The 26,622-nt window shown below is 36.0% G+C and overlaps 1 protein-coding gene across 3 annotated transcripts in view; it reads left to right on the forward strand.

Moving 5' to 3' along the window:
* ATG5 (autophagy related 5) overlaps nt 1-26,622 on the forward strand; it is a 70,328-nt gene that overhangs the window by 40,071 nt on the left and 3,635 nt on the right. For 2 of the 3 annotated variants that reach the window (XM_085217570.1, XM_085217571.1), the window contains exon 7: nt 4,841-4,958. In XM_085217570.1, coding sequence (XP_085073696.1) covers nt 4,841-4,958 — 118 coding nt within the window. Of the gene's footprint in view, nt 1-4,840; nt 4,959-14,428; nt 14,581-26,622 lie in introns of all 3 variants that reach the window. The other variant, XR_014881452.1, reaches the window with a different exon arrangement.

A 26,622-nucleotide genomic window follows, 5' to 3' on the forward strand; every position in this document is an offset into this window, starting at 1 on the left:
GTAACAGAGGATTGCAATTATAGTGTCTAAAATTTCCTCCTTTGGAAATCTTTGTGATAACACTGATTCAGTGGAAAGTCTTCCTCTTACTGTTTTAGAGATCAGTTTGTATCAGTTTTCATTTAAAAAATCTTGTATTCTGCTTGTAGCTGATAAATTGCTTTGAGTTGCTTTAACAGAGGTATTTGTGGAAATCTAAACGAGTATCACACTAATTGTCTTTAATGATAGATGGAGTATAAATTAATGCTTCAAAATGTTAAAATGTGTCAACAAGAAATACGTAGGAAAGTACAGAAAGAGTCTGCTGTAGCTATTGACAAGTTCTGCAGAAATATTTAGCAGCATTTAAATTATAAGAATGATTAAATTTATTTGAGTTACACTGGTCATTGTAAAACCAAATGATTCTTTTTTGGATTTCCTTTTATTTATTAGGAAGGAGCATAACTGGAGATTGAAAATAGAATAGCAACACTGAATAGTGGAGTTAAGAATTACATGCCTAGGTGCACAAGCAATTTTGTTTATAAAGTGTTGTTGTCTTCTGCTGTAATCACTAGCTTTTGTGGCCTGTAGGCATCCCAGTAATGCAGAATAATAATCACGAGTTGGACTAAATCTGCTTTGAGACTTGTTTTCTGTGTACTCACCTGTTTGCGTTTTGCGGATGGTAGACAGTGTTTACCCTGCAGTTCACATGTACTCATTCCCACCTCAGATGCTGTTTGTTGCACGGACTGACTTGCTGGCTTGTTCTGGCTATGGAATATTAGATGTTTATATGTGTAAAAAGCGCTCCATTGTAGTACTTTTAGTACTTATTTTATTACTTATTTCCAAGAGCCAGTAAACTGTTTTTATTGGCCATATTCTGCAGGTAACAGGATATATGAAATGAACTTAAGAGTTAGGTAATCTCTCTTACTATGCAACTTGTTTGTGAATAAGAATAAAAAATGCACAGCTGTTGAAGCAACTACAGATAACATTCTTAAAATTCAGAACTTACTTCTTTACACATGCAAATATTTCTTTCTGACACAAGTTCTTACCTGAGGCTATTGGTGATCTGCTATCTTAGCTGTCATTTCCATTTAACCTTTCACTCTGATATTATGCCTGTCTAGCAAGTGGAGTGGTTGTTTACTTGTTTTAAATAAATAAAAATTCCTTGTGCCTTTTCCACAGTCACGGAATCAGTCGTTCTGGTCTAATGTGAGGCAAAAAAAAGCTAAGGATGCCAATATATTGCAGAAGAACAGTGTCAGCAGCAGTAAAAGAATAGTTTTTGTGATATATGGCTTGGCAGTATTGTGCTTCTAGACAGGCACAGCTCTGTGACTGCAGTAATTTACCATTTTTTCAATTAGTCACTTTTGCACTACTAAGATTTGTAATTGAAAACATTTATATAAAGCAGAAGACATCTTAGAACATATTTTTCAGTCAAAAATCAATAATATATAACACTATTTTATTTTCAGGGAGTAGTAAATGTTCCTATATTTTCCATATGCATTAAGTAATTTGAATCACTGTACAAATTCTTACCAATACTTTTAAACCTTCTTGGTTGAGTTTAAACTGGCATAAACAAAGTGATAGGCTATCTAATGTAGGGGGCTTGGAGATTCATGATCCTTGAGGTCCCTTCCAACCTTGGCCATTCTATGATTCTGTGATTTTGTAATCTTGGTTGGTTGTTTTTTTTTAGTGGAAAGTGGTTCATTACAAAGCAGTGTAGGCTATGAACTTGGCAACTTTCTGAAACTACAGAGCATATAGGAATGTCAAAGCTTATGATTTTAGGCTGTCAGTTTATGCATATATGGGAATTAGGAGAAAATCTTCCATTGTGCGCATTCAGCAAGTGTGGCAGCTTTTATTTGTTTGAATGCAGTTAGAGTAGCAGCAGAATATTCATTCAGGAAGTCAAAATCCCTAGTAATTATTTTTCCAAATTAGAACCCAGCAGTTCATGAGTTAAGTTTTTCATTGTAAGATGCATCCTGCATAAAATGTCTAATTAAATTGTGGATTTCATGCAGTGTTTGATGTTCTGTCACTTCTGAAAGGGACCAGGCACGCTGAATACTCTTTTTGGCAGGAAGTTGATAAAGAAAGTTGTACATATTGCTAACACAATATGTAACTATATAGCTTGCCTCTGATCTTCTGATGCTTTAAGCTGCCTTAAAGGTTGTCTTAAAACTACTTCTCCAATAACTCTTCTCAATTCCAGTGTACCCAAACAAGTTATTTTAATCTGTATCTTCTCAATGTAGTGTCATTTCTTTTCTCTGTCACTTTCCTTAGAACAACAACAAAGAACACTGTTCTGTGTGTAAAGCACAAGATACGTGGTGCTGTAGGCAGTGTAGAAGATTTTCAGTTGCAGTAATTCCAGCTTCCTAGAAGGTGTGTTATCAAAATCGAATATTTGCTTTAATAAAACAAACAACAAAACAAAAAAAATTGTTACTGAATTATGGACATGATCAGTGTAAAATACACCCAAAATTCCAGGGCAGGTAATTTATCTTAATATGGTCGTATACGTAAGAGCATTTTCCTTCTAGATCGTAAGCAATCACTGATCTGCTCATCTGTAGTAACCTGCAAATGCATCCAACGTTTTTTGAAAAGCTCACTGATATATTGGTGCTGTGCTGTGAAATACAGTAAGTGCTGTATTCTGTTGAAGCTATGAAAGTGATAGTGGGAAAAAAAAACAATGAGTGGTGTACAAATACATGCTTTAGACCTGATGTAAATAAGCTCAAATTGTTGACAGTTATGCAGTGATGTCTGTGGGTTAGATTACAGATAGCACTGTGATGGATTAAACAGATATTGGACAAAACGTTACCTTATGTAAGAACTTGCTCACAACTGTTTTTTCATATGTTGCTGCTGTAAATATGGGAGTAGTAGAAAGCTGTAGATGTGTTGGGTTTATATTACTAGCTACTACACTTCAAAGGAGGTGACGGATTTTTATTTCTAAGATGACTTATGCTGTTATATGACTAAGGTTCTTTGAAAATTTATCCTATAAACACTAGATTGTAGGATGGGACTTTTCTTTTGACTCTTTGAACACACAAAGCATCTGCTGTGTTGCAGGGAAGAAATATAAGCATGATAGGGAAAGCATGATAGGGAAATATTCTTCCTGTAGAATTGTGTGAGCTGTACTCTTTGTTTAAACAATTAACGTGCTGTTACTTCTATCATTTTAATATTGATGAAGACCAGTGGTTTTTACTTACATTACCACATCTGTATTTGTCAATGCTTAAAATATGAAATTGAATTCATTTTCTGTAATGTTTTGTGATAACTGCTGTGGGCATTGCTTTGCAGTAGTCAGCAACTATGTGCGAGACCTATTGGAAAATACCTTTTGGACTTTTGCCTCATGTTGTAATACAGCATTAGATTATTATAACTAGGAAAAAGATGATAAAGAATAAGAAAAAGGAATAAGCACCTGGGAAACTCTTAGCTCAAAAGTCTACAGATTGTAACTGCTTTACTTGGTGCAGCCTTCTTGTACTTATTTCCACCTCTGTTACTTCAGATGGTAAGCACTTGGGAGTTGTGATTAGACTTCTGTAAATATATTTTTTTAATTGAAAACTGATAGAAAATAGTTTTGGCAATAATGTCTTAGTGTTTTGTTGTTGTGTTTTCTAATTTTTTGGTGGTACACTTCAGTGTTTCTGGATGTGGGCCCAGGCACCCGGCGTTGAGTGTCTGTGCTGGAGCTTTGGGACCCAGAGGTCCCACCAGTCTCAGCCATCCTGTGATGCTGTGAATATTCTGTGTGAGAGTTCATTTCTTGAGTGTGTATCTGTCTGAGGTGAATCCTGTTGGCTGTGTGCCCGCCATCATTTTTCAAATGTTCAGACATTTCATTAGTGCTGTTTATATCCGCGCTTTGCTACCCGGAGGACAGAGAATTGACTCTCCATCTGATCAGTCTTGATAAGGAAAACTGGGAAAAAAACATTTCTCCATTTATGGAGACTGTTAGCAAGAAGCAGGAAATATCTTTGGTCTCACTTGGTATCTTTTATCTCATAGTATTTTTTTTAAAAGTATTTTTTTATGTTGAGTTTGTGATTTATTTATATATAAGTAATCATTTTTGGACAGGAACAACTTTTTTGAGTGATAGGAAACTCAATTTGGAAGGAGACACTGGTTTTGCATTGTTCTTTCTCTTCCTGATGGTATGTGATGGAAATACAGGTTACTGGAGCCCAGTCACCTGGGACGCTCGCTACATCTGTGCTGTTTCTTGGGGCTGAAATAGCTAGAATTTTTGAACAAATGTGGTATAAAAAAATCACTTATCTTGAACTGTAAAGGTACTTGTTTGCTGTTGAAAGTGCTTAATGTATTTCTGAAAGGAAATTGCAGGAAGGCACTGGATATTTATTGCAGTATTGATTTGACTTGGCAATCTGCTGATCTCTTTAAGTTTGTGCTCACTGCTTATTTACTTAAATGAAGATTACTTCATGTTCAAGTGGATCCTACTCCCAAAACAGAAATGATGAGTTAAAAAAAAAAAAATTAACACTTTTACATTTCCACGATACTGTGTATAAATGATTTTCACAGTTTTGAGTGTTAATGTACTTAAAATTGTTAACAAACTAATTCCCATGCACTTCATCGTGAATGAAATACAAGAAGAAAAAAAGCCAGGCATTGCTTCTTCTGCAGCCACTTATTCGATTCTGTCTTATCCCTGTCTCAGATAGTGTCACCATATATTTGCATGGTCTTTAAATTGTTGTTTTTGCTAATTTTGTTATTAAAACAGGCAACAACAGAGAGACCTTTTATACAAAAGCTGTTTCGACCAATTGCTTCTGGAGGACAATTGCACACTCTGGGAGATCTTCTAAAAGATGTGTGTCCTAGTGCTATCACCCCTGAAGGTACCGTAAAAATAACTTTTATCCAATAAAATTATGTGTCATTATGTATTTATGTAGTATGTGAAAATAATAAGCAAAATAAAAAATAATGGGGTTTTTTTTTGGAGGCAGAATTATGTCTCAATATCAGAGTGGAAGATTTTACTCTTCCTTGGCCAATTACAGCACCCACTATATATCACCTGCAGTGTTTGGAGAGGATAAAAGTGCGTCCTTTGGCACTCCTGAAAAATTTATCCCAGGAAATTTTAATTTAAATCTCACCTATGCCTTTGCCATTATGCTGCTCTTAATAAAAGCATTCATATTTTATCTTCTGCAATTTTAACAAATATTCTTAAAGTAAAATCAACAGAAGTTTTAACTTTGTTTATTTTGTATTACATTTTCATACATCAAACTCCAAAATGGATTATAATTTAAGGCTTTTTTCATGTTGAAATCTGACTTTTAAAAGCACACCAGAAAATAAGATTTATGCATGGTTACTAACAATTCTTGTGTGACTGGATACCAGTTATATTATGTAGCATCATATAATTTCATACAATAGCATTTGTTAATTAGCACTTATAATCATCTTTTGAATTCTGTATTAGCCCAGAGATTACAACTGTTGGAACTGTGATGGGGTAAATGGAAAAGTTATGTACTCTGCAAAGTGACATCAAAATTGTCTAATGTGAAATGTTTTCCATCTTGTTCTTACCGTTGTTTCTTATCAGTCCCTATAAAAGAGGTGATTGTTGTTTGGGTTTTTTCAAGTCAGTAAATCACAATCAATTTTGAGAAATTTATGATAGTTTAGAAAAGATTGTGACACAACTTACTGGTGCAGTATTAACATTTTTTTACAGTAGAACACTAAACTTGAAATCAGTGTAAAAATTTATGAAATGTCATGGATTTCATTAAGAAATACGTTGACCTTAGAAATTGTCTGACATCAAACTATTTTTAACTCCTTTTTAACACTTGTTAACGCATGTGAGCAATCATTTTCAAAAAGAACGAAATATAAGAAAAACATGGCATGTTGCTAGTCTCATGCCACTTTTTCTTAAAGCAGCTCTAAATTTCAGAGCATAATTTTAGGGAATTATATTATCTAACTGTCCAAAAGATATAAACAATATGCAAATGGATGCTTGAATGTGGGCACAAGCAAGTTTAGCCATCTTTAAGTACTTGAGTTTCAGGATCCTAGAAGCAGTAGTGAAAACAAACAAACAAATGGAATTTAAAAATATGGATAAGAAATACGTATTTTAATTTTGAAGACAGGAGCATAAATTAAATGAAAAAACCTCAAAAGCATTTATACAGAAGTTATTTCAGGGTATAAGGGGATGCTTAGTGTAATTTAGTATGAGAGTGCCATGTACTTGACAGTTCCCATTATTATTATTATTTTTTTTTTCAGAAGTTAACAAATGCACCAGCCTTTAATAGCAAGACAGAAATTTGCTATAGCAGTTTCATTTTTGTTTACAGGCTAAAATAAAAAACTGTGCTGTTTACTCAGTGGAGACAGAAAATGGTAATTGCTTGATAGAAAAGGAACTAAGAGAGTTACTGTTTCTGCACTTAAGAGGAGAAGAAGGTTGAAATTTGGCAGGAGGATTTCTTTCTATTGGAATATACCTACCTTTTTGTGTATAAATCTGTTGAGATTTAGCCTACCTCTGATCCTTAAGATTATACTGAGAAACCTACAAACTGAAGGGTTTGCTAACTTGATTGTTCATGTAGATATGAGCTATCTGGGATTCTTTTTCTGCAGTGTAGTTTCTTATTGTTCCTCTTACAATCGGCTCTGACCTTTCTCCTCATCTATTAGGTAGCAGAAAGTTGTCTAAGGTAAAAGCAGAAAATAATATGAACTCTTTGGGGGATGTGAATATTGACTGGTACAAAGAGCCTGTGGAGGGAGAGGTAGACTGACTGAACAAGTAGTCAGGAAGACAATGACAGATCATCAAATGTGATGGGGAGAGCAACTATGAGCAATGCAATAGGATAAAAGAGAATGGGGCAAAAGACAAAAAAATGACATAACTGAACACCTAGAGAGAGTAATTAGGATGTGAGATGATAAAAGAATGAGGGAGGAAGAGAAGTGTATTTCAAGTAGATTGTGAAGATGTCCAGATTAGGACTGGAGATCTTGCTGGTAAAGTGATTCAGGTTGTCTAGAGACCTGTTTGGAGAAACAAATTGAATTAAAAATTGAGAAGTCTCTAGTGATCTAATGGGAAAATGAGGATGGATAGGCCGTCACAGAGATAGAGGGAGTTAGACACTAAACAGTGGAACTAAGGCAAAATGGAGGGATGATTGAGAAAGGTCATTTTCCATAATGGATCTTAAGTAGCTGGATACCCCGTGGCAACAGTAATTCTTACTGCTGAGGGACATGCATGGGGAAGGTCAGTGAACAGAATAGGTATGAATGGTTGCACTGCTTTAGGTTTGACTGCTTCAGTTCATCATACACTGTTCCATGGAGGTTCAGCTTAGCCACTAAGTGAGGGATGGGACCTAAGATAATCGGCCATCAACTTCTCTTAGCTCACTGGGAAAATGTAGCTGGATGAGGTGAAAAGGGAGGGAAAGAATGGAAAATGCTGGTTGATCTGAGTGATCGTTTTTGTCCAGTCAGCAGGTACCTTTTCCCACGTGCGCTTCAGTTCAATCTGATCTGTCTCTCACTGACTTCTGCTACTCATCTCTACAGTGTTCCCCAATGACTTTCCTAGTGATACTCCCAGACTGCCATTCATCCTCAGTGATGTAAATCTTCTTTATTCTTTTAAGGCTTTTTTTAGCCTTCGCTTTATTCCCTTATTGCTTCATGCAGCTCTCCTACACCTATACGATTTAGCTCTACACAGTTCTTTTTGTATATCTTGTTCAGTTTGCTTGTCTTAAAATTAGTCCTACTAAGAACCATTGCAGTGCTCTCCTTCATGCATTATCTCACCTGTTTTAAGGAATTCTCTCCTGATACATAGGTCACAGTTATTGTCTTTCCATTCTCAGAATGTAAGAAGAAGCTTTGATTGTTCTCTTGGCTTAATGTACTCATCTCATTTTGTATTTGTACGGGGTGTATACTGTATTACATGGTCATGTTCTCTGTATCATTGAGCTAAAAAAAACCCAACCAAACGAAAAAAAAAAAAAAAAAAAAAAAAACCACAAAAAACAAACAAACAAACAAACAAAAACCCTCTAAACACTAACTCACCAGTCTGCATAGTGCCACTTTTGAGTTTTAATTACAGAAATATTAGTGACTCTAACTGGGATGACTTATTCCTTTTCTGGCAGGTAGAATAGAATCCTGCTGCTGCTGAATCTCAGCACAACTGTGCTGCTGTAATCTCTATTAAACCAACACAGTCAACTCAGTTCCTCTCTTGCTGATACACTGAGAAATTAACGAGCTACCTCTATCAATGGATACCCATCAACTCAAAATGCAGAGAAGATTGTGGAACTGAGTAGTTTCTGACCACTTTGCTGGTTAATGAGAATTTGCAAACGTTTTTGGAAATCTGGATTCAGTGTGCAAATGTTTTCCTTCAAATGTAGTTATATTCATTTGAGGTTGAGTAGTTGAAATTTAGAAGGTGTCGGAATTGTAGATTGTCTATGCAGTCTTAGTTTCTGTACACGTGCACACTGATCATTTTACTGCTTACAGTTGTTCTCCATCACCTTTCCCTCCTTTTATTTTCTGAGATTTGTGTCTTCCTGGACAGGCAAGGCACATCTTATTGTCTGTGTAGTGAAAGATCATTTTCTGGACTGTTGAAATGAAAGATGGCAAATGAATGTACTTCAGGAAGCGTTATGATTAAGGCAGCTGATTATTGCTCTTTGGAATGGTATTAATTTCTTTCTCCGCTAACAAATTCATTATTATGGGATACTAGACAGGCAGAATAATATGGAACAAGTGATTTTAAAGATGGGAGCACCAGAGAATTCTGGTGAAATTGTGTTCTGCTGAAAAGCTTGATTATTTGTACTTAGAATCAGTGAGGACTCTTAAACTTTGAACGTACAAATGCTAGGAACTCTGTAGTAAAGTTTTAGGCCTCTCATTACTCTTCTTCTCTTTTACCCTCCAAAAGATGGATATTTCTGGCCAAAATTTATTTTTTTACTTCAGTACATCTCTTTTCACAGTAAAATCTTGATGAATCTTTTCTGAAGGAAAAGCAACCTGTCTGTAAGACTGCTTAAACTTAATGATGTAAAAATTGTTCTTGGACCTTTTTTGATACTGTCTAACTTTTGTTCTCTTAAATGTTGTCTTAATTTATAATTTAAATTTACTCTGAGGCATTGAAGTAATGTGACAAAATAACTGTCCAATGTATGTTAGAAAATCATGGCAAACTTTTTTCCAAATCTCAGTATTACCAAAGTTCAGAATCCACTTGTTTTGTGAGCAAAGAAAATATACTAGTAGCTAATCAGAGGCATGCTTGAAGACACTCTAGATATTGGTGAAGTAGTTTTTTCAGTCTTTTTCTTATTTCCAGAAAATAATTTGGATAACTTTTAAGGCTGTTTTTTAACCCTCTTCTTTGGTGAGTTAATGTGTTGGTGACATTTGCTACATCTTTTTGTTAATGCAATGTGGTCAGTACGAGCTTATATTTCTCTCCATTTTCTTCCATCTGTTGTACTATTTTCTTTTCTTTTTCCTGTATGGCCTTGTCTTTTCTAATGACTTTTGAGCTGGAAGCTTCACGGTAATTTCTGTCTATGGTGACATCCATAACAGAGCTTCATGCCGTGGGAACACGGAAGATATAAGATTTTCAGACACATCATTTGTAGTTCTATATATGAGCTGTTCCTGCTGCCAGACACTTAATGACCACCACAAGAAGAGGGAGGGAACTGTTTCAAGAACCACCCACGGTGTCTATATGCCTTTTCTTTAGGAAATATGGATGTAATTAAAACTCTCTTTTAACTGCGCTGAGAAAATATTTCAATGAAAATAATTTTTATATACATGGATTTAATACATACACTGATTATCAACTGTTGAAAAAAACAATGTTAAGAATGTTGTCAGGAGTAGAAAACATTACACGGTGACATTAAAACACACATAATTAAAATGTTCTTGTAAAATACCAAATCGATATTACTGTGCATAATAGTTTTAATAGTGTGCTTTATTTAAATTAAGAAGCTGTTTATTCAAGGCATTTATCATATGTTGAGATTGTCTATAGTTTAAAAACCTGAGGAATTATTAGCCGCAGCATATACTTGCCTGCTTCTCCTCAAGCTGGTCCTTTATTCAGTTACATGTATATTATTGCACTCAATGAATGCTGTACAATACACCACTCTCTGGGTTGTTGAAGAGTTTCATCTCTGCCACAGAGAGCATAGCAGTTTGTAACCCATCAAAACACTGTCAAGCAACTACTACCTTACTAATGATGATGAGAAAGTGGGAAGAAAAGCAGTAGTTTGAAATAGAACAAGCACCTCTTTACCAAGGTATTGACTCATTTTATTTCATATTGATAGTTCTACAGCTGTTTCCTTTCTTTTGCATCACATTTCTTCAAAACTTTTATTATAGACATACTTCGCTGTTATTTGTTGTTCTTTTAATAATCGCCTGCATCCTTTAAAATTCCTCAAGGTTGGACCTCAATGATCTTCAAGGTCCCTTCCAAACTAAGCCATTCTGTATGATTGTAAGATTCATATAACTATTTTTGTAGTTTTTCAAATTTCAGCTAATTTCCTAGTAGATATTTCAGTGAAGTACTATACCATTGTCACTTCTTCTTTAATTCCTTCTTGCTTTCCATCCTTTTTTCTTCTGGTGTTTGATTATATATATTTCTACTCTGGTTTCTTTGAGTCTCCCCCCAATTTTTTTGCTGCTGTATATTAAAACAAAAGATTTACCTAGGAACTGTCTCAACTAGGGACCATCTCTCTCTATCAACATTAGTTTGTCAGTTTAAGTTAAAAGTTTTTCAGCTTTTACAAAGGTGAATGTTGCTGTTACTTAGGGTAGTCAAGAATAATATACTCAATGTCCCCCTTTTATTCCAGTATTCTATATTCCAGAAATTCTATGAAGATCCTTTCCAGCTACCAGTCAAAACATTCAGGTTTTACTTCTTGTAGACTGTGTACTGTGTCATCTTAAATCTAAGCTCCTAACAGATGTCTTTCCTACTTCAACTTGCAATGGCAGCAGTTCTGGTTCTAGAAAAGCAGTCTTCTTTAAAAACAAACAAAACCACCTTGAGTTACTGTTGTTGCAAACAAGATTCAGTGAATTATGGAGCTCTGCAGGCTGAGATGAAGCTTGATACTGCTTATGGTCTCTTGGACTAGTTTGTTACAATGTGTATGCACTTAAGGTGAGGAAGATGTTAAAGACCATGTGGCTTATAAATGGAGCACAAGATCATATGGAGGATGTGGCAGAACATGTTACATAAGGGTATTCTAAAATTGCCAACTGACAAAATTAATTGTCTGTGTCTGAAGGGAGATAAAATCACGGCTATTTTTACCTACCATCTTACTTTATAATTTTAACATTGTCTTACTGCAGTTAGTTAGATTAAGCTGTGTTGTTTACAATGTGAATGTCATTTATGATGGATAAATAGAATTGAGTGTTCTCTATCTGTTGCAGCTGATTTTATGTACCTTATGATAACGGCTCCTGCTGCCAATTAAGGGACCTTTGCTTTGAGAAGTATCAACAGGGAAAAAAGTCTATAATTCCAAGCAATCAGAAAAAAGTTTAGCTCATGTTTACAAGGTTTCCCCTAGAATTATTCCCAAGGATTCAGTTAGGGATGGTGACTCATCTTAATAGAAGAGAATGTACTCAGTATGATCCTGTGTTCAGCAGAATGCCTTGAAAATGCAAAGGGTTAAAGTGGTAGAAAGCAGGATTAACTTGGGGGAGGGAAAGACTTCTTTCCTCTTTCACACCGAAAAGTTTAGATGTTGTGGGTAATGTTAAGATAAAAAATTGTATAATGCAGAAGAAAACTGCTTTCTTCCATTTCTATCATGTCTAAACAATTCTGGATACAATTTTAATTTGCCAGTGTTGTTGAAGTCTTGTAAAAGTTGTTTTGATTTTTGTCTCATGCTTCCTTGAAGCCCCAAATGGTAAACATTTGGACATAATGACGCAAACAGTAGGCTATCAATCAATCCCAGTTTTCACAGTATTGTTGTTCATTCAGAAAAGCTGTGTGAACTGACCTCTTTCTACAGCAGTGTCATTAGTTCTTTCAGAAATAAAATGAGGATCAAAAAGGCTTCCAGAATTTTTCTCTTAAGGCTTGCTGCACTGAATGATATTGTAAAAATTAGTGATCAACTGCTTTCAATTAACTCTCAGCTTTTTTAAATGTATTTTGTATGAGAGGCTACACATTAATTGTTTTTGTTCTCCCTCAGTTTTCTAAGTATTGATTTCCAGGAAATTAGTCAAATAGAAAATACAATTTAGATTAGATTTGACGTGTGGGCTCTTAATTTTTATGCAAGTGACAATGTAACAGAGGAGTTAAGTATATACAGTATGAGTGCCTTTTGGTTGAAGTGAAATAAACCATCAGAGCTCAGAACTAGCTGGACCATGGGTTTACTGTGGGAGTTACAAAGCGAGGAGAGGAGCAGCTCGGCAGTGTCCGAGTACTCACTGCTTCTTGTGAACTGACTTGGGAAGTTTTTACTCCACGTCTTTAGCTAGTAAGTCTGATTGTGCCTTTTGCAGGGCTAGCCTTTGCTTTTCAGTTCTTTTGAGGTGGTGATGTTGAAATACTTTTCCAGACCACCTAAATACAGAAGCATAATTAGCAGTCTTAGGCAGTTTAATGGCTGCACTTTTTTCCCATATGGATATGATAATATTGTAAAGGGCTACAGGCCTTGCAGTGTGAAGACACGCAAAAAGATGATTAAAAGCTCAGAATTTGATTACTGTTAATTCATTTTCTCCTCACTGCTAGTACAAATTTCAGTTCGCTGCCTTTTCTACTGCAAGACTCATTTTAGTAAGTCAGAACTAAAATTTAGGCTACTACTTAACCCATTCTGCCTTCTTTGTGTCATTGACTCAATGGTGCTCTCAGTGTTAGAGGACATAATCACAAACACTGTCTCCTATTTGACATGAGTCATAATTTGTCTGCCAAGCCATCTGCTTAGATTATCCTTCTGTAGCTGATCTCCTTCTTCCACCCCAAAATTTCTCATTCCTATTTGACCCAGTTCTTTATTTTAAGTTGAAGTGGAAAGATTTTTTATTTTTCTGTATTAAAATTGCACGATTTTTGATTCAGTGGGCCTTTTTGATCAAAAGGGATGTAAGTCCAGAGGCTGGCTTGAGATTACTGAACTAATAGCTAATAGTCATGACCATGTATAAAGGTACAAATATTCTGATAGTTAGAATGTTTGTGGCTTTTTGTTAACCATCTTCATTTCTAAACAAGCTCTTTGTTTGCAGAGGACTTCTCTGTCTAAAAAAATGCCCTCTTCTTGCCCTCCAAAAAGTGGAGATCTTAAGCTGGTTGTGGTTTTTCTGCATGGAAATTCTCAGGAAGCAGAAAAGGCTGTTTTAAGGCTTGCTCCAACTTCACCTCAGTCAACCATATGAAGATTATCTTCTTGTGAGCCCTCTTCCCCTTGCCAGTCTTTTCCATTCAGCAACTTTTCTAATATCACAAGAATAGTGTGTTGTTGGTTTTTTTTTTTTGTGACTTAAAAGTGATTTCTGAGCATGCACTTGCACATACATTCAAAAGAGATGAATGCAGAAAGAGGTGCAGTAAATAAAGAAATAATCTTGTTTCTCGGACAAGCCTCTGGAAATTTGTTAAGCTTCAGCTAAAATTGTTCTGTTGGCCACCCAATAAGTTTTATTAGTATCAGACTCCAGACTATTCTCTTTAAATTTGTCAGAAAGCCAGTGCCTTTATTCAGGCACAACAAAGTGTGCCTGAATAGTTTTTATATGTCTGTTATTAACAGTAGTAGTACAAAATGGAGAAAGTAAAATTCTTCACAGAACAGAGTAACTTTTTTCAAAGTTGAGTTTATTCCATTTGGAAACTATAAGGCAGCAATTCTGGAATTCTCTGCAGATGAGAGTTGTTACTACCATCCCAGTGCTGCATATTTTGTGGGCTGTACTAGAGCTACATTTCTTGGAAGGTTTGAGGTGCCATCTCCAAGTTCCTGATTGAATGCTGTGGATCTGAAAATCAAGGCAGTCAAGAAAAGATTGGGAAACTTACTAGAAACAGGACAAGCTATGTCAGTAATATGCTTTGGATATGTGTTTTAGTAGGAAATCTGTTGGAATCAAAAGCTTCTTGACAAAATGTTTTGGTTGTGGTGAATTTCTAGTTTTAAAAGGAATATTTTTTGTGTTTTAGGAGGAGACCTCAGGTTCTTTATGCACTGTATGGATATTTCAGTGTGTTCCCACTGAATTTATCACTTAGACAAAAGATGAGTGAAGAGTCAAAAAGGAAGGAGGAATTAGAGGCGCAGAGAGGTGATGTGGCTTGCACCTGGTCACACTGAGGTTAGTAGCAGAGTTAAGAACGGGGCTTTCTTTGAATTCTGATCAAAATCAGTCTCTCACATCTCAAGCACAGTTCACTCAGTATGAGAGACTGAGGCATCAAAAATTTCACAGGAAACAAAAGCACTTTTCTTGTAGCTTCTCCTATTTTTGCTCTTGGAAGCATGACCACAACAGCTGTTGTATACAAAGTCTGTAGACTAACATGTTTGTTGTTGTTAGTTAGTTTAACAGAAGATGTAACAATGCTCCAAAATACTTTTTTTTTCAATATGGAAATCATCCTGATAATCAAATCATAGAATCACAGGTTCATTTGCTGTGTAATCTATGCTGTCTTTAATACTGTAACTGGTGAAGATGTAACTAGTGAAGATGTAACTGGAGACTTCAGTAGGTTTCCCAGAGATTTCAGGAGACAGTAGTAAGCCTTTGTGGAGGTTTACCAATGTAAAATTCTCAACCAGGATACTACAGTGACAGACAACAGAATTTTGTCCGTGCTTTTAGTTATGCTAATATACAAAAGAAGACTAGAACACCTGATGTTTTCACAGTATGACTGTTAGCAGATCTCTGGTGTGATTGTGCTTTAGGCCAAATAATGCTCTACCAGAAAACTTGAGTGTTCATGGGTTGACAGTAGAGGGCATGTTCTCAGTGGGCAATGTAGATAGTGGAATTTTAGAATAGTTTGGTTTGGAAGGGACCTCAAAGATCATCCAGTCCAACCCCCCTGCTCTGAGTAAAGTTGCTTCCTGCTAGATCAGACTGCCTAGGGGCCCATACAGCCTGATCCTGAATGCCTCCAGGGATGGGGCATCCACAGCTTCTCTGGGTGGGCAGTCTGTTGTAGTGTCTCACCACCTTCATAGTGATGAATTTCTTTATCTAATCTAAAAATACCTTCTTTTACTTTAAAATCCTAGACCTACCATTACATTCCCTGAATCTCTGTTGTGGCTAGGGAGATAATTTTGGCTGATCAGGCTCAAGTTGGCTCTTGCCTTGAGGTAAAGAGAATGTGTCCCGGTCCATTTAATGAGTTTCTTCTATATATTTAAATTAGCTTTGTGTGCTGTAGCCTTATTGGGGGCTAAGTAAAATCATTCCTGTTTTCCTTGATTCTCCTTTGCAGTCTTTTTCTTTCTGCCTTTTTGCATATATGTGTAACCTTATTTTCACAGAAGATAAACATCTTACAGGATTAGAAAGAAGAGAAGCTGCTAAATGGGGGAAAGATTTTAAACTAAGAGAAGAGAAGTTTAGGTTAGATATTAAGAGGAAGTTTTTCGCACAGAGGGTGGTGACAAGGAGGCTGTGGATGCCCCATCCTTGAGGCATTCAAGACCAGGCTAGATGTGAAAAAGTAGTAGCCTTACAATAATATAAGATGAAATAAACCACTAATAAACACTGTATTGTATTTACTTCATTCTATAAGGATTCAGCAGTGTTTGTTAATTGTAGTTACTCCCTTCTTGAATGGCTCATCTTAGTCAATGATGTTGGAATCTTCACATTTCATGGGCAAATATTTTTGTTTGGGAGAATATTTGCAAGAAAGGTGAAATTTGTTCTTATATCAGAGCTGAAGTCTTATATAGTGGCTTGGCACATACAGAGATGTTGTAGTCATTGAAGATATGAATGTCTCTTGTGCCCCTTGCCCTTTTTCCTTTTGGGTATTGTCACCACACTTATCATGGCAAAATATGATGAGAAGCTTCGCTAAGTCCGATATCTTAATGCAAACAGTTCTTCACTGGAAGTTTGCTCTCTTTGGGAAGAGGTGAATAGACTGCAAAGGGCTGCCTGAACCCACCCACATGAATCTAATGAGGTTCAACAAGGCAGAGCACAAGGTATTGCACTTAGATTGGGATAATTCCAGATAAGTATACTGACTGGGAGAAGAACTCATTGAGAGCAGCCCTGTGGAGAAAGACTTGGGCGTCCAAGTGGACAAAAAACTGGACATAAACTAGCAGTGTGCACTTGTAGCCCAGAAGGTCAACCGTATTATGGGCTGCATCAGAAGAGGGGTGGCCAGCAGGACAAGGGAGGTAATTGTCCCTGCTCTACTCTGCCCCATCTGAAGTACTCTGTCTAGGCTTGGAGTCCCCAGCACAAAAAAGATGTAGAGCTTTTGGAGCGTGTGTAGGGGAGGACTGCAAAGAGGGCTGAAACACCTCTCTTACGACGAAAAGTTGAAGGAGTTGGGCTTGTTTAGCTTGGAGAAGAGAAAGTTCCAAGGAAACCATACTGTGTACTTCCAGTATTTGAGTAGAGCTTGTAAACAGGAGGGAAGTCCGATTTTTATGTGTTCTGATAGTCATAGGATTAGGAAGAATAGCTTTAAACTAAAAGAGCAGAGATTTAGGTTAGATGTTAGTTGGAAATTTTTTACTCAGAGTGAGATGATGTACTGGCACAGGTTGCCCAGAGAAGCTGTGGATGCCTCATCCCTGGGGCATCCCTGGGGTTCAAGGCCAGGTCGGATGGGATCCTGGGAAGCCTGATGTAGTGATTGGCAACCCTGTCTGTGGCAGGGAGATTGGAAGGTCATCCAAGCCATTTTGTTATTCTGTAAATTAAAGCAAAGAAGCCACGTGCGTATCAGATACACAAATAGATCTTATTCTGCTACTCCTGGTATTAGGAATCAGTACCCTCCAATGGAAGGTTGGTTGCAGAGCCAGCTCTTTAAGTGCACAAACTAGTACAACAAAATAAGCTGTAACTCATTTCTGAACTGTGTTCCTACATTGTTTTATCCACATGTCTTAATGATATTAATTTAGCGAATTCTTGTTTACAAATATTGCATGCATATGTTAAAAATTTCATGGATCCACTGTTCTGCTTTAAGTGAAAAAATATTTCCTGGACTCTAAAGAAGTCAAAATTTGTCTAAAAAGATAATGTGATAATGTGATAATGTGAGTTGTTGAAGCAAATTCTTCAGGTATTTTTATATGGAAAAATTAAAATGAGCTTCTGAGGAAAATTAATATGTAATCCTACCGTTGAACAAATAGCTATTTTGTGACTTTATTAAAAAAGTTACTGTTCTGTTTAAATAGCCCTTCAGGTATTCCGTTGCTTCTTTATCTACTCTTTCCTATTTTTTTCAAGAGTAAATAATTGCGTTGTGGTAGAGATCACTAAATGCTTTAATCTACTAGCTGCTTAAAAGAACTTACGGTATGTGTACAGAAAGAGAAATGTTATGTATGCAATCTATATTGCCTACTCATTAAAGAACTTATTTTTCAATGAGTAAGGATCTGGAAGAGGGTAATGTAAGTATTTTAGCAAGAGTTTGTATTTCTCTGACAAACAGCACTCCCCTTCTGTTTGTGATCACAGGATGAAAGCTCTCTAAGCTTGTATATGTACATTTTTACTGCTACATCATGTAGTGTGCTCTTAAGATTGAGATCTCATTCCCCAGGAAGCATTTCTGTCTAAGATTAATTGCCCTTTTAAAATCAGTGTTTGATGTATTCCTTTGGCTATATCCTGACTCGCTTTAACCCTCTTTGACCTGACCCCACTGACTATTAGCGCCATGGCTGAAGGAGAAATACTTCAGGTTGATGTATGCAGTACAGATTTGAGCCTGTGGTTTTTCACATCAATGGATTCAATTAGCTGGATTTTTACTGATTAGCTTAGCACAGGTTGGAGAATTTGTCAGACATGGAACAAAATTGTCTGTTCTTACAGGTTAATTGAGCTCATCCATGTTTTCATGTTTACGTTGCTTGTGAAGTTTACTTTGTTAGCTTTCATAATAATATTGCTGCAAGTAGCATTTAAAAAAGGCAAAACTGGTTTATCTTCCTTCCATTAAATGGAGGAAGGTGCAAAACATAAAACAGCAACCATTAGATCTTTGATCTGTATATATCTCCTATCACTTTTCAGGCAAATGTTTTTAAATTATAATTACGTCAGAAAGTCCACATGTGAGTTTGATTTATTTAACTGAGCAGATAAACTAAAAAATCTTGTCATGACTTTATGAAAACAAGTAAAGTTGCTGATACTTTCTTAACTGAGTGTTGCAGCAACAGCAGTCCTTTGCTTTGTCTTGCTAGGAGTAGTTCATCATTTGAGTAGCTGAGAAGTTAATTATAATAAGTGGGCGATTTGGCTACAATCGAATAATATTTGCAGGCATTATGTGAATTACAGTAACTTGAAAATGAAGTAAAATAGAGGTTGAAAGTTCAAGAATGCCATTAAAAACCTTTAAAAGTGCATACATGTGCATATGCATAGGAAATATAAGATTGTATTTTGTAAGAATTTGCTAGATGTTTGTAAGAACCATACTGCTGAAAACAATGACGTTTTAAAAGTCTTTATGAACAGTTAGCAACAAGAATTCTTGCAGCAAATTAACTTGGTTTATACTAATCTTTATCAAATGTTTCAACTTTTCAAGAACCATCTTGGTTACATTTAGCTTCCTGTCTGTACATAACTAAGCCTTAATTTCTGAGGATCACCTGTAGGAAGTTTGAAGAGAAGGGAAACCTCAAACTTGATTAAATGCATGGTACATGTAAAGGTTAACTCATAAGTCAATATTCTGCTATTTGAAAAGTTACACAACTTCTAACACAACCTTTCCTATTGCTCGTACGTATAAATATCGTGTGCTTGCTTGTTATGTGGACGGTAGCTCAATATGCATAGAATTTCCCCTTTTGTTCACATATGCATAGCCAATTTTAAGTGCTTTGCAAAAAAAAAAAAGTTTTGATTGTGAATTTGAGTATAATATAAAGCGACACAGATTCATTACTAGTTCAGGGCTTAAGCTAAGGCAAGGAAGAAGGAATATCAGAATATTTGCTGCTAGGTTGTTTATAACTTTTTTTCTTAGAGGTTTGAGAAGTATCTTAGACTCGGTATTCTAAAACTTTTTAAATGCAAAAATTTTCATGATTGAAGAAAAGCACTTTTGGCTTGTAATAAATTATCTACAACAACTATATTAAGAGCTTCTATTAAATACACAAGAATAATTTAAAAAAAAAAAAAGACTTTTCATGCAACCTGGATTTACTGGTGTTTGGAGCTAAATGCTAAGAACTTTTTCAGTGAGATAGAAAAATGTTTTCTAGTTTGTTTACCTACTGCCTAGCTGTTGTGTGATTTGAAGCACATCCCTAATTCTCATAAGCTGTTCTGAAGCTAATTAAACTTCTCTAAGAGGTGGTTGGCCAAATTGTTTTTCAGAAGTGCAGCAATCTAATGTGAAGATTGACTTGTGGTAGAGGATGTCAGGAAATTGAGAGGAAAAAATTGCATGAAGAAAATAATGAATAGGAATAATGCCAAATGCTTTATTTTTTCCCACGGTGTTTAATGATGCTTAATATAGATGATAATGTTGTATATTCACCTACTTTCATTTTGTAGATAGAGAAGTCTAGGACTACTGGATTATCATCCAGAGAATCTAATCATACTAAGAATGGTGGCAAGATAACAGTTTCCTCTCTTTTAATATAATAAATATCTCAGCCACAAGAAGATCCTGAGGAGATAAACCAAATGGCCTGGATCAAAAGTGCAAAGAGAAACACAGCACGAATTCAAGCATAGCTCCAAATCAGTGAATGTGAATTTTACAGCAGTATCACAATGGAGGAATAATTTAAATATTTTGTACAGTTTTGTTTATATAGTTGGGTACTTTGCAAGAACAGAATTCTCTAAGGTTGACACAGATCCAGTTCTACCATAGCCTTTTGGACTAAGAAGCAGCAGTTCTCAGGAGGGGCTCTGGTAGAATGACATCAAGGTACTAGGAGTGAAATTGAGCCAGATGATGTGAATAACAATATAATCCAGGGTGAAGAGAGATTGATATCATTAATATTTTGAACCGTTCATTTTGGAGTATATTTTTTGTAAAAAAAAAAAAGAAAAAAAAAAGATTATCTGCATGAGGTTGTTTGACAAACTGAATCAAATTTAACATTCCTTAAAAAAATTTTTTTTAAGTATTTGTTTATTTATAAAGTGTTGGATTTAATTTACCTTTGATTGTGTTTGGGCAAGGACTGCTCTGTGGCTAAAAGTAGCGTGTGATATTTATGCAGATATCAAAAATATCCAGAGCCTTGAACGTATTTTGGAAAGCTATGACCTTCAATTTCAGCAAATGAATTTATGGTTCTTCCAGTGATTAAAATGAGAGATTTATTGCTGCCTGTTAAAAATTTCTACCTGATGGTTAAGTTCGACTCATGATGGGCAATTAAATCTGATCAGAAATTCTTCTCCAAATTGCTCTTTTATTTAGAACAATGTTTGTTCCAGATGCAGAGTAATTTTGAGGGAAAAAACCTGGTTCTGACTAGTGTATTCAACATACATTTCCGCATATGAATTCTTCACCTGAATCAGCATCAGTGGCTTTCCCCAGCGTTGGCAGGATTTGCAGGAAGGAATGACAAGTCATTGCTGTGCCATCGTGTCACACATCAGCCTCTAAAGCTTTGAGGTCAGACAGAACCTTTTGTTGTGGCTAGGCTATTTTAGAGTCAGCTTCTCGGATTTTTTATTTTCTCATTCTTGCTCAGAGTAGAGTGAACAGCATATCTTGCCAGTTGCGATCCAATATATCATCATCTGTGTTTCTCTTTAAACTGCTAATTACTCCAAAATAGGGGAGTGGAAGGGAATAGTAATTTTGTTAGCTTATGTGTGATTAGAGGAAGGTGGAAAATATGTTAAGATTGCTGAGGGAATGAGTAACTTCTGGCAATGGTGAGACTGCTGTGAATAGCAAGGTTGGTCGTTTTTGCGATGAAGTTGAATTCACAGAGAAGTAAGGAAAGCCTTTGACCTTTGGTTGAAATAGACTATTGTGAAACTTCTGAAAACTTGTACTAAGATTTCATTCCTAATTAAACAGTTTTTAAAGTAAAAAAATCCTACTTGATATAGGATGTGTAATTCCATTAGACTTCGAAGTACGAGTTGCTTAAGAACTTTGTATCAGGAAAGAGACTTTTAATGTCTGCTCTATCAAATACATGTGCTGAACTCAGTAGGAAGAGCATGTGATCAGTTGGTCTTGAGATGAGACCAAGCTCAACATTTTTTTGTCTTCACTTACCGTAAAACTGTGCAGGTATTGAGTACTGGTAGTACTCAACTAGTAGGTAGGTAAGATTTGTTCAAAATGTTTTTGTATTTGAGACCTTTATATTGAGGTCACTGCTGCAGTGAAATCTGAATTTCTCACTGCATTTCTGTACTTCATTTCTATTGCACATGCACCTGTCAGAAATGGATTGCAGAAATGTTCCAGAATCATTTGAGTTCACAAATGGTAAAACTGAAATGTTTTAACAAATCTTTTTAAAAAATACTTAAAAAAATGAAAAGCATAAATATTTGATTTATATAGGTTGATTTCATTCCATAGCTTGGTTTGCTGACAAAGCAAAGAAATATTTTGCCATAAATGAAAAAAGATGTGGTGTCTGACTAAACTAAATATTACAAAAGTAGTGTTAAAATATTAATAAGTATCCCTTAGGTATTTATTTATTTATTTATTTGTTTGTTTATTTATTTATTTATAAGTTTACAAGATTCTATGAGCAGGTGCAACTTTGTGGCACATGTAGTAAAAATAATTGCTTTGCTGTAAATAGTGTCTATTCATTATCAATTTAAGCTGTAGACATTGGGATTATTTTCTGTTTTGAACAGGTTCTTGAACAGCTAAATGCTGTTTATCAGTTTCAGTTCCAGCAGTTGAAAGATTACTGTACAAATTGAACGATTACTGACAATATTGCAGTTTTGGGGTTTTGTTCTTGTTTTTTTTTAAAGACTTACAAGTACAGACCTACTTACAAGTGCAGAAAGTTACATTCATCGAGTGCTTGTATTTGTTTATATCCTACAACTGGTGCACAAGTCATTGGACCACAAGACTTGTCTGGGGCTGTCTTTTCTCTGCATATTGCAAAGTAACCAGCCTGGCCTGCCTGCAAATGGGAGGGTAACTCCAACCACTATCCAGTTCTTTCTTACTGCTTGTGGTTACAGGTTAGAACATAAAAGCTTTGAATTTATTTGCTTGCTATTTAGTGTAGTCTTCTGTAAAAGACTTGCATGCAATTCATTGCTCTTAACCAAAAACAAACAAACATTAGTTTTCAGGGAAATTTTAACTTTTGCTTGCCAGAGATTTGTTTTGAAAACAGTCAACAGTATCTGTAAGTGATGGACTTGGTAGTTGCAGCTACATGTGAAGCACAGTACTGAAGGTTACCTATCTGTAAATAATTTCCTAAGGGATCCTAAGGAGGCAGATTAAAGTCTGCCCCATAAAGATGTCAGGGTGTCTTTTCAGATTCTGAAATGTCCAAGGCACCATCTGTGAGCACACATGGTCAAGGAGTGTTTTGGCTGCTTGAGGTACCTGCACTTAAAGAGCTGTTCTGCTGCCTGGTGATGCAAAGTGCAGGAGGGATGGAAAGGAAAGCAGCTACAGAAGAGTCACAAAAGAGGGAAATCTTTGCTCCCTGTTATACTGTGTGGTATAACCTGTTGTCAGGAGTACCATTAGTGATATCTAATCCAGAACCTGTGATGTGTTTTGAAGATAAGCAAGCAAGTTTTTATAGCCCATTTCACATCTGAAAATGCTGGAAACTACTTCTGTTACATTGTTCATAAGGTTGGTAGTGCATGACATTTTCCTTGTTTATTCTTAGTCCCTACAATTTTTAGTATCGCTGTCTAATATATTCCTGTGACCATTTATCATGCTAGAAGCACATTATTTGATTTCCTGGTTTGGAACACAAGGTACTGCTTTCCCTTCTGGGGTTTTAAAGGCAATTTAGTAAGTAGTGAGTCTCTGAATAAGAAGGGGTTCTATATTGTCCATTTTAATGGCTGCTCTCGATTCTGGGATTTACTGTGCAGAGGACTTGCATACAGAAGATTCTAAGTACACTAGGGAAATTCTTGCTAAATCCAACATGTCTTGCAGTGTCTGACAGTGAAAGGATTTAAGCCTGATCTGTGAGTGGTAGGAGGCAACAAGTCTGAATGGAGGCATTTCAAGCCATGAGGTTTTAAGTAGTGCATCACAGTGATGGAGGTTGGCTAGAGACGCTGGTCTTGGGTAGGTGAAAGGGAGTTTCTAGCTGTAGCATTTCTGAGCATTGTGGTGCTAATATGGGTGAAAACCCAGGAATAATTCCTCCTCACCATTCTGCTTGTAGACACTTGAATCCATCTGAAAAGCAATTGGTTTTCTTCACCTGCTTTAATTCTTCTCTAAATGGAGATCGTCCAGTAGTATTTATATTACATCAGGAGTATGTATAACTATCTGAATTGAGGCTGAATAAGCTAATTCTCTTGTTCTGATTTTGAGTGTTTAAGTTAGCAAGCAGTAATTTATATGGCTAAATGAAATAGAAAAACTAATCGTGAGTTACCATGACATTGCACATCTTCCTAACTTCCCTGAAGATTATGTATTTTCTCTTCTTTGTTCTCTCTCTTTTTCTCTCTCATTAATTATTGAATATGGAGGGTTTTAGAGGAAGCTTAGCAAGAGCAAACAGTGTAGTTGGGCATTCTCCTCAAAGAGGGTTAGTGGAGTGGACTGGAGCTGCCTGAGGATGAGGAGCGCTTTGAGGCAGTCTCACAAGGGCTCTTTTGAGATGCAGCAACCACCACCATCTCATTTCCTTCATCAGATGCCTAACTCCAATAGAGTCCTATACCAGTGCTTTGCTTGGCTGGATCAAGGTGGGTTCCTGACTGGGAGACTGAGATAGAAATCTGTTTCTTTCCTTTCAATCTGAGCTGACCATTTCTCTCTGTGCTTTTTGTATAGTGTTGGAAAACTTCTGACTACACATTGTATGCCTTCAGGTGCATACTCTACATTGCAGCCTTTGAGTTAAAGTGTCTAAGTTAGGTAATCTGAAATATCCCCAGAATGTGTTGGTATGCAACAGGTAGTCTTAGTTGTATGCCTTCTACAGATGGAACTTCGTGAAGTTTGTTGGTAAAACTTTATAATCTCTGCTTATTTGCCAACTTTCAGGGGCTTATAGTGGTTTTTGAATTCAGGAATTTTCACAGGGAAACCAAAGGAAAAATCACTTAATTCTTCGATAGCCATTCTGGTAGCAGATGGCTTAATTTTTTTTGTCTTGGGCTTTTTTGTAAATGCTAAAACAGTATTTATCACTTGCACATCAATTCAATAATACTGTAAATGCTCTGATGTAAATAGTTACTGTGTACACACTCTGTAAAATTTTCTATGAAATGTTTATTGCCTAGCTTTCATTTTTCTGATATTTTCACTTCTTCTTCTTCCTTAATTTGCAACAAAGTAAAAGAAACCATCTGTATGTCATATGATAGCTAGCATGTAACCCAACTTTTTCTTGACTTAAAAGGAGAAGTCAGTGGGGTGACTAGAAAATTTTAACATTGCTTTTGAGAAAATTCTGGGGTTTTTACTACATTACACTCTGCGTTGTAAAATGGCTCCTGACAGTTATGATCTTTCCAGGTTTGGACCTCATGCAGCACAGATGAGCAAAGTTATTAGCTCTAATTTTTATAGATATAATCCAATGACATGGCATTAATCTTCTACTTAATTAAGCAGTTTATATCTTATGTCACTCATTTAAATATATGTTGCATTTAGCAACTTGTACTCTTGTACAGAGGCATTCCAACAGTCTCTTTATACTTCGTGCAACAGAATATGGAATGGGGAAGGAGAGAACAATACTTGGTGTGTCAGATCCACAGTTCCTAAAAGTTTACAAACGGTAATGGAAAGAAAAGCGTTATGCAAATCTGTTACAGATATAAACTAGGTAGATGAAGCTTTCAGAAGAAGCTAGTAAATCTTCAAGGACCCAGATCAGAGTGGTAATGTGGGTGCTAATTAGACAGGCAGCTCTTGAGAAAATGAGTATTTTTCAGCAAAGTTTTTAATATATCTGCTGTTTTCAGCTTTTGTTACATAAAGGAGAGGAGCTATCTATGAGAGAGACTCTGTATGTGATCAAAATGGAGAAGTTACTCAAAACGTGAAAGTTGAAGAAAGTTTGTAACTTAAGTGAGAGTTTATGTTCTATAGTAATGAAAGGAAGGGAAAATGCTGAAGTAAAAACAAAGGATTTTGTGGAAGAAGTTCTACAGTAAATACGGATTTAGTAGATAAGATCTCTTTAGTCAAGCCTCCAGGGGAGCAAGACTTAAGGAGAAGTGATGCTTCCTCAGAGATAATACTAAGGCACAAACAGCACTAGTGCAGAAATGTAGACTCTAATTACAGCATAAATTCTTCATTGACCCCTGGGACTTTCTCAATTTGCTGAGAAACAGAATAAAAGATTTGTATGAGAAAGGGACAAAGTTGGTAGGGAAGAGGAAATGGGGACATGCAGATAAATTGCATTTCATTTTTAAGCGAAAGGCATCAAGTTAGTACACACACGCACACATCCAAAAATATTGTTATTTAAAAAACAAGTCAAGGAAAGTGTTTATAAGCTTTTCCTACAGTCATTAGAAGGCGATGCTCAAATTCTGAAATTTCTAATCCATTTTAGTGCAGGATTTTGCTAAAAACAGCTGCGCATGGGGAGCTAGCACAATCTGGACCTAGGCTGAACTGTTCATAAACACTGACGTGTGTAATAGCCAATCTGTGTTTGCCATGAGCAGAGTGGTTTCAGATTAATCTTTTGTTTTCTCTTTTCTTTAACATGTGAAATTTTTTGCATTAGATTACAGTGCATTCTTGAAAGCTGTAAAGAAGCCAATAGCTTTCTGGTGAAACTTTAGAGGTACTAAATTGACCAGATAATGTCCAGGTGGAGAGTGATTGTGAATGATTCGCTGATGAAAAAGGAAGAAAGAATTGAAGACTGTCCTGACAAGAATTGAAGAAGTCCTGGCCAGACTCTTAATGTTTCTATCACTCAGACCATTTATAAGAGCATT

This window comes from Meleagris gallopavo, chromosome 2, assembly GCF_905368555.1.
Source record: "Meleagris gallopavo chromosome 2, MGAL_WU_HG_1.1, whole genome shotgun sequence".
NCBI lineage: Eukaryota > Metazoa > Chordata > Aves > Galliformes > Phasianidae > Meleagris > Meleagris gallopavo.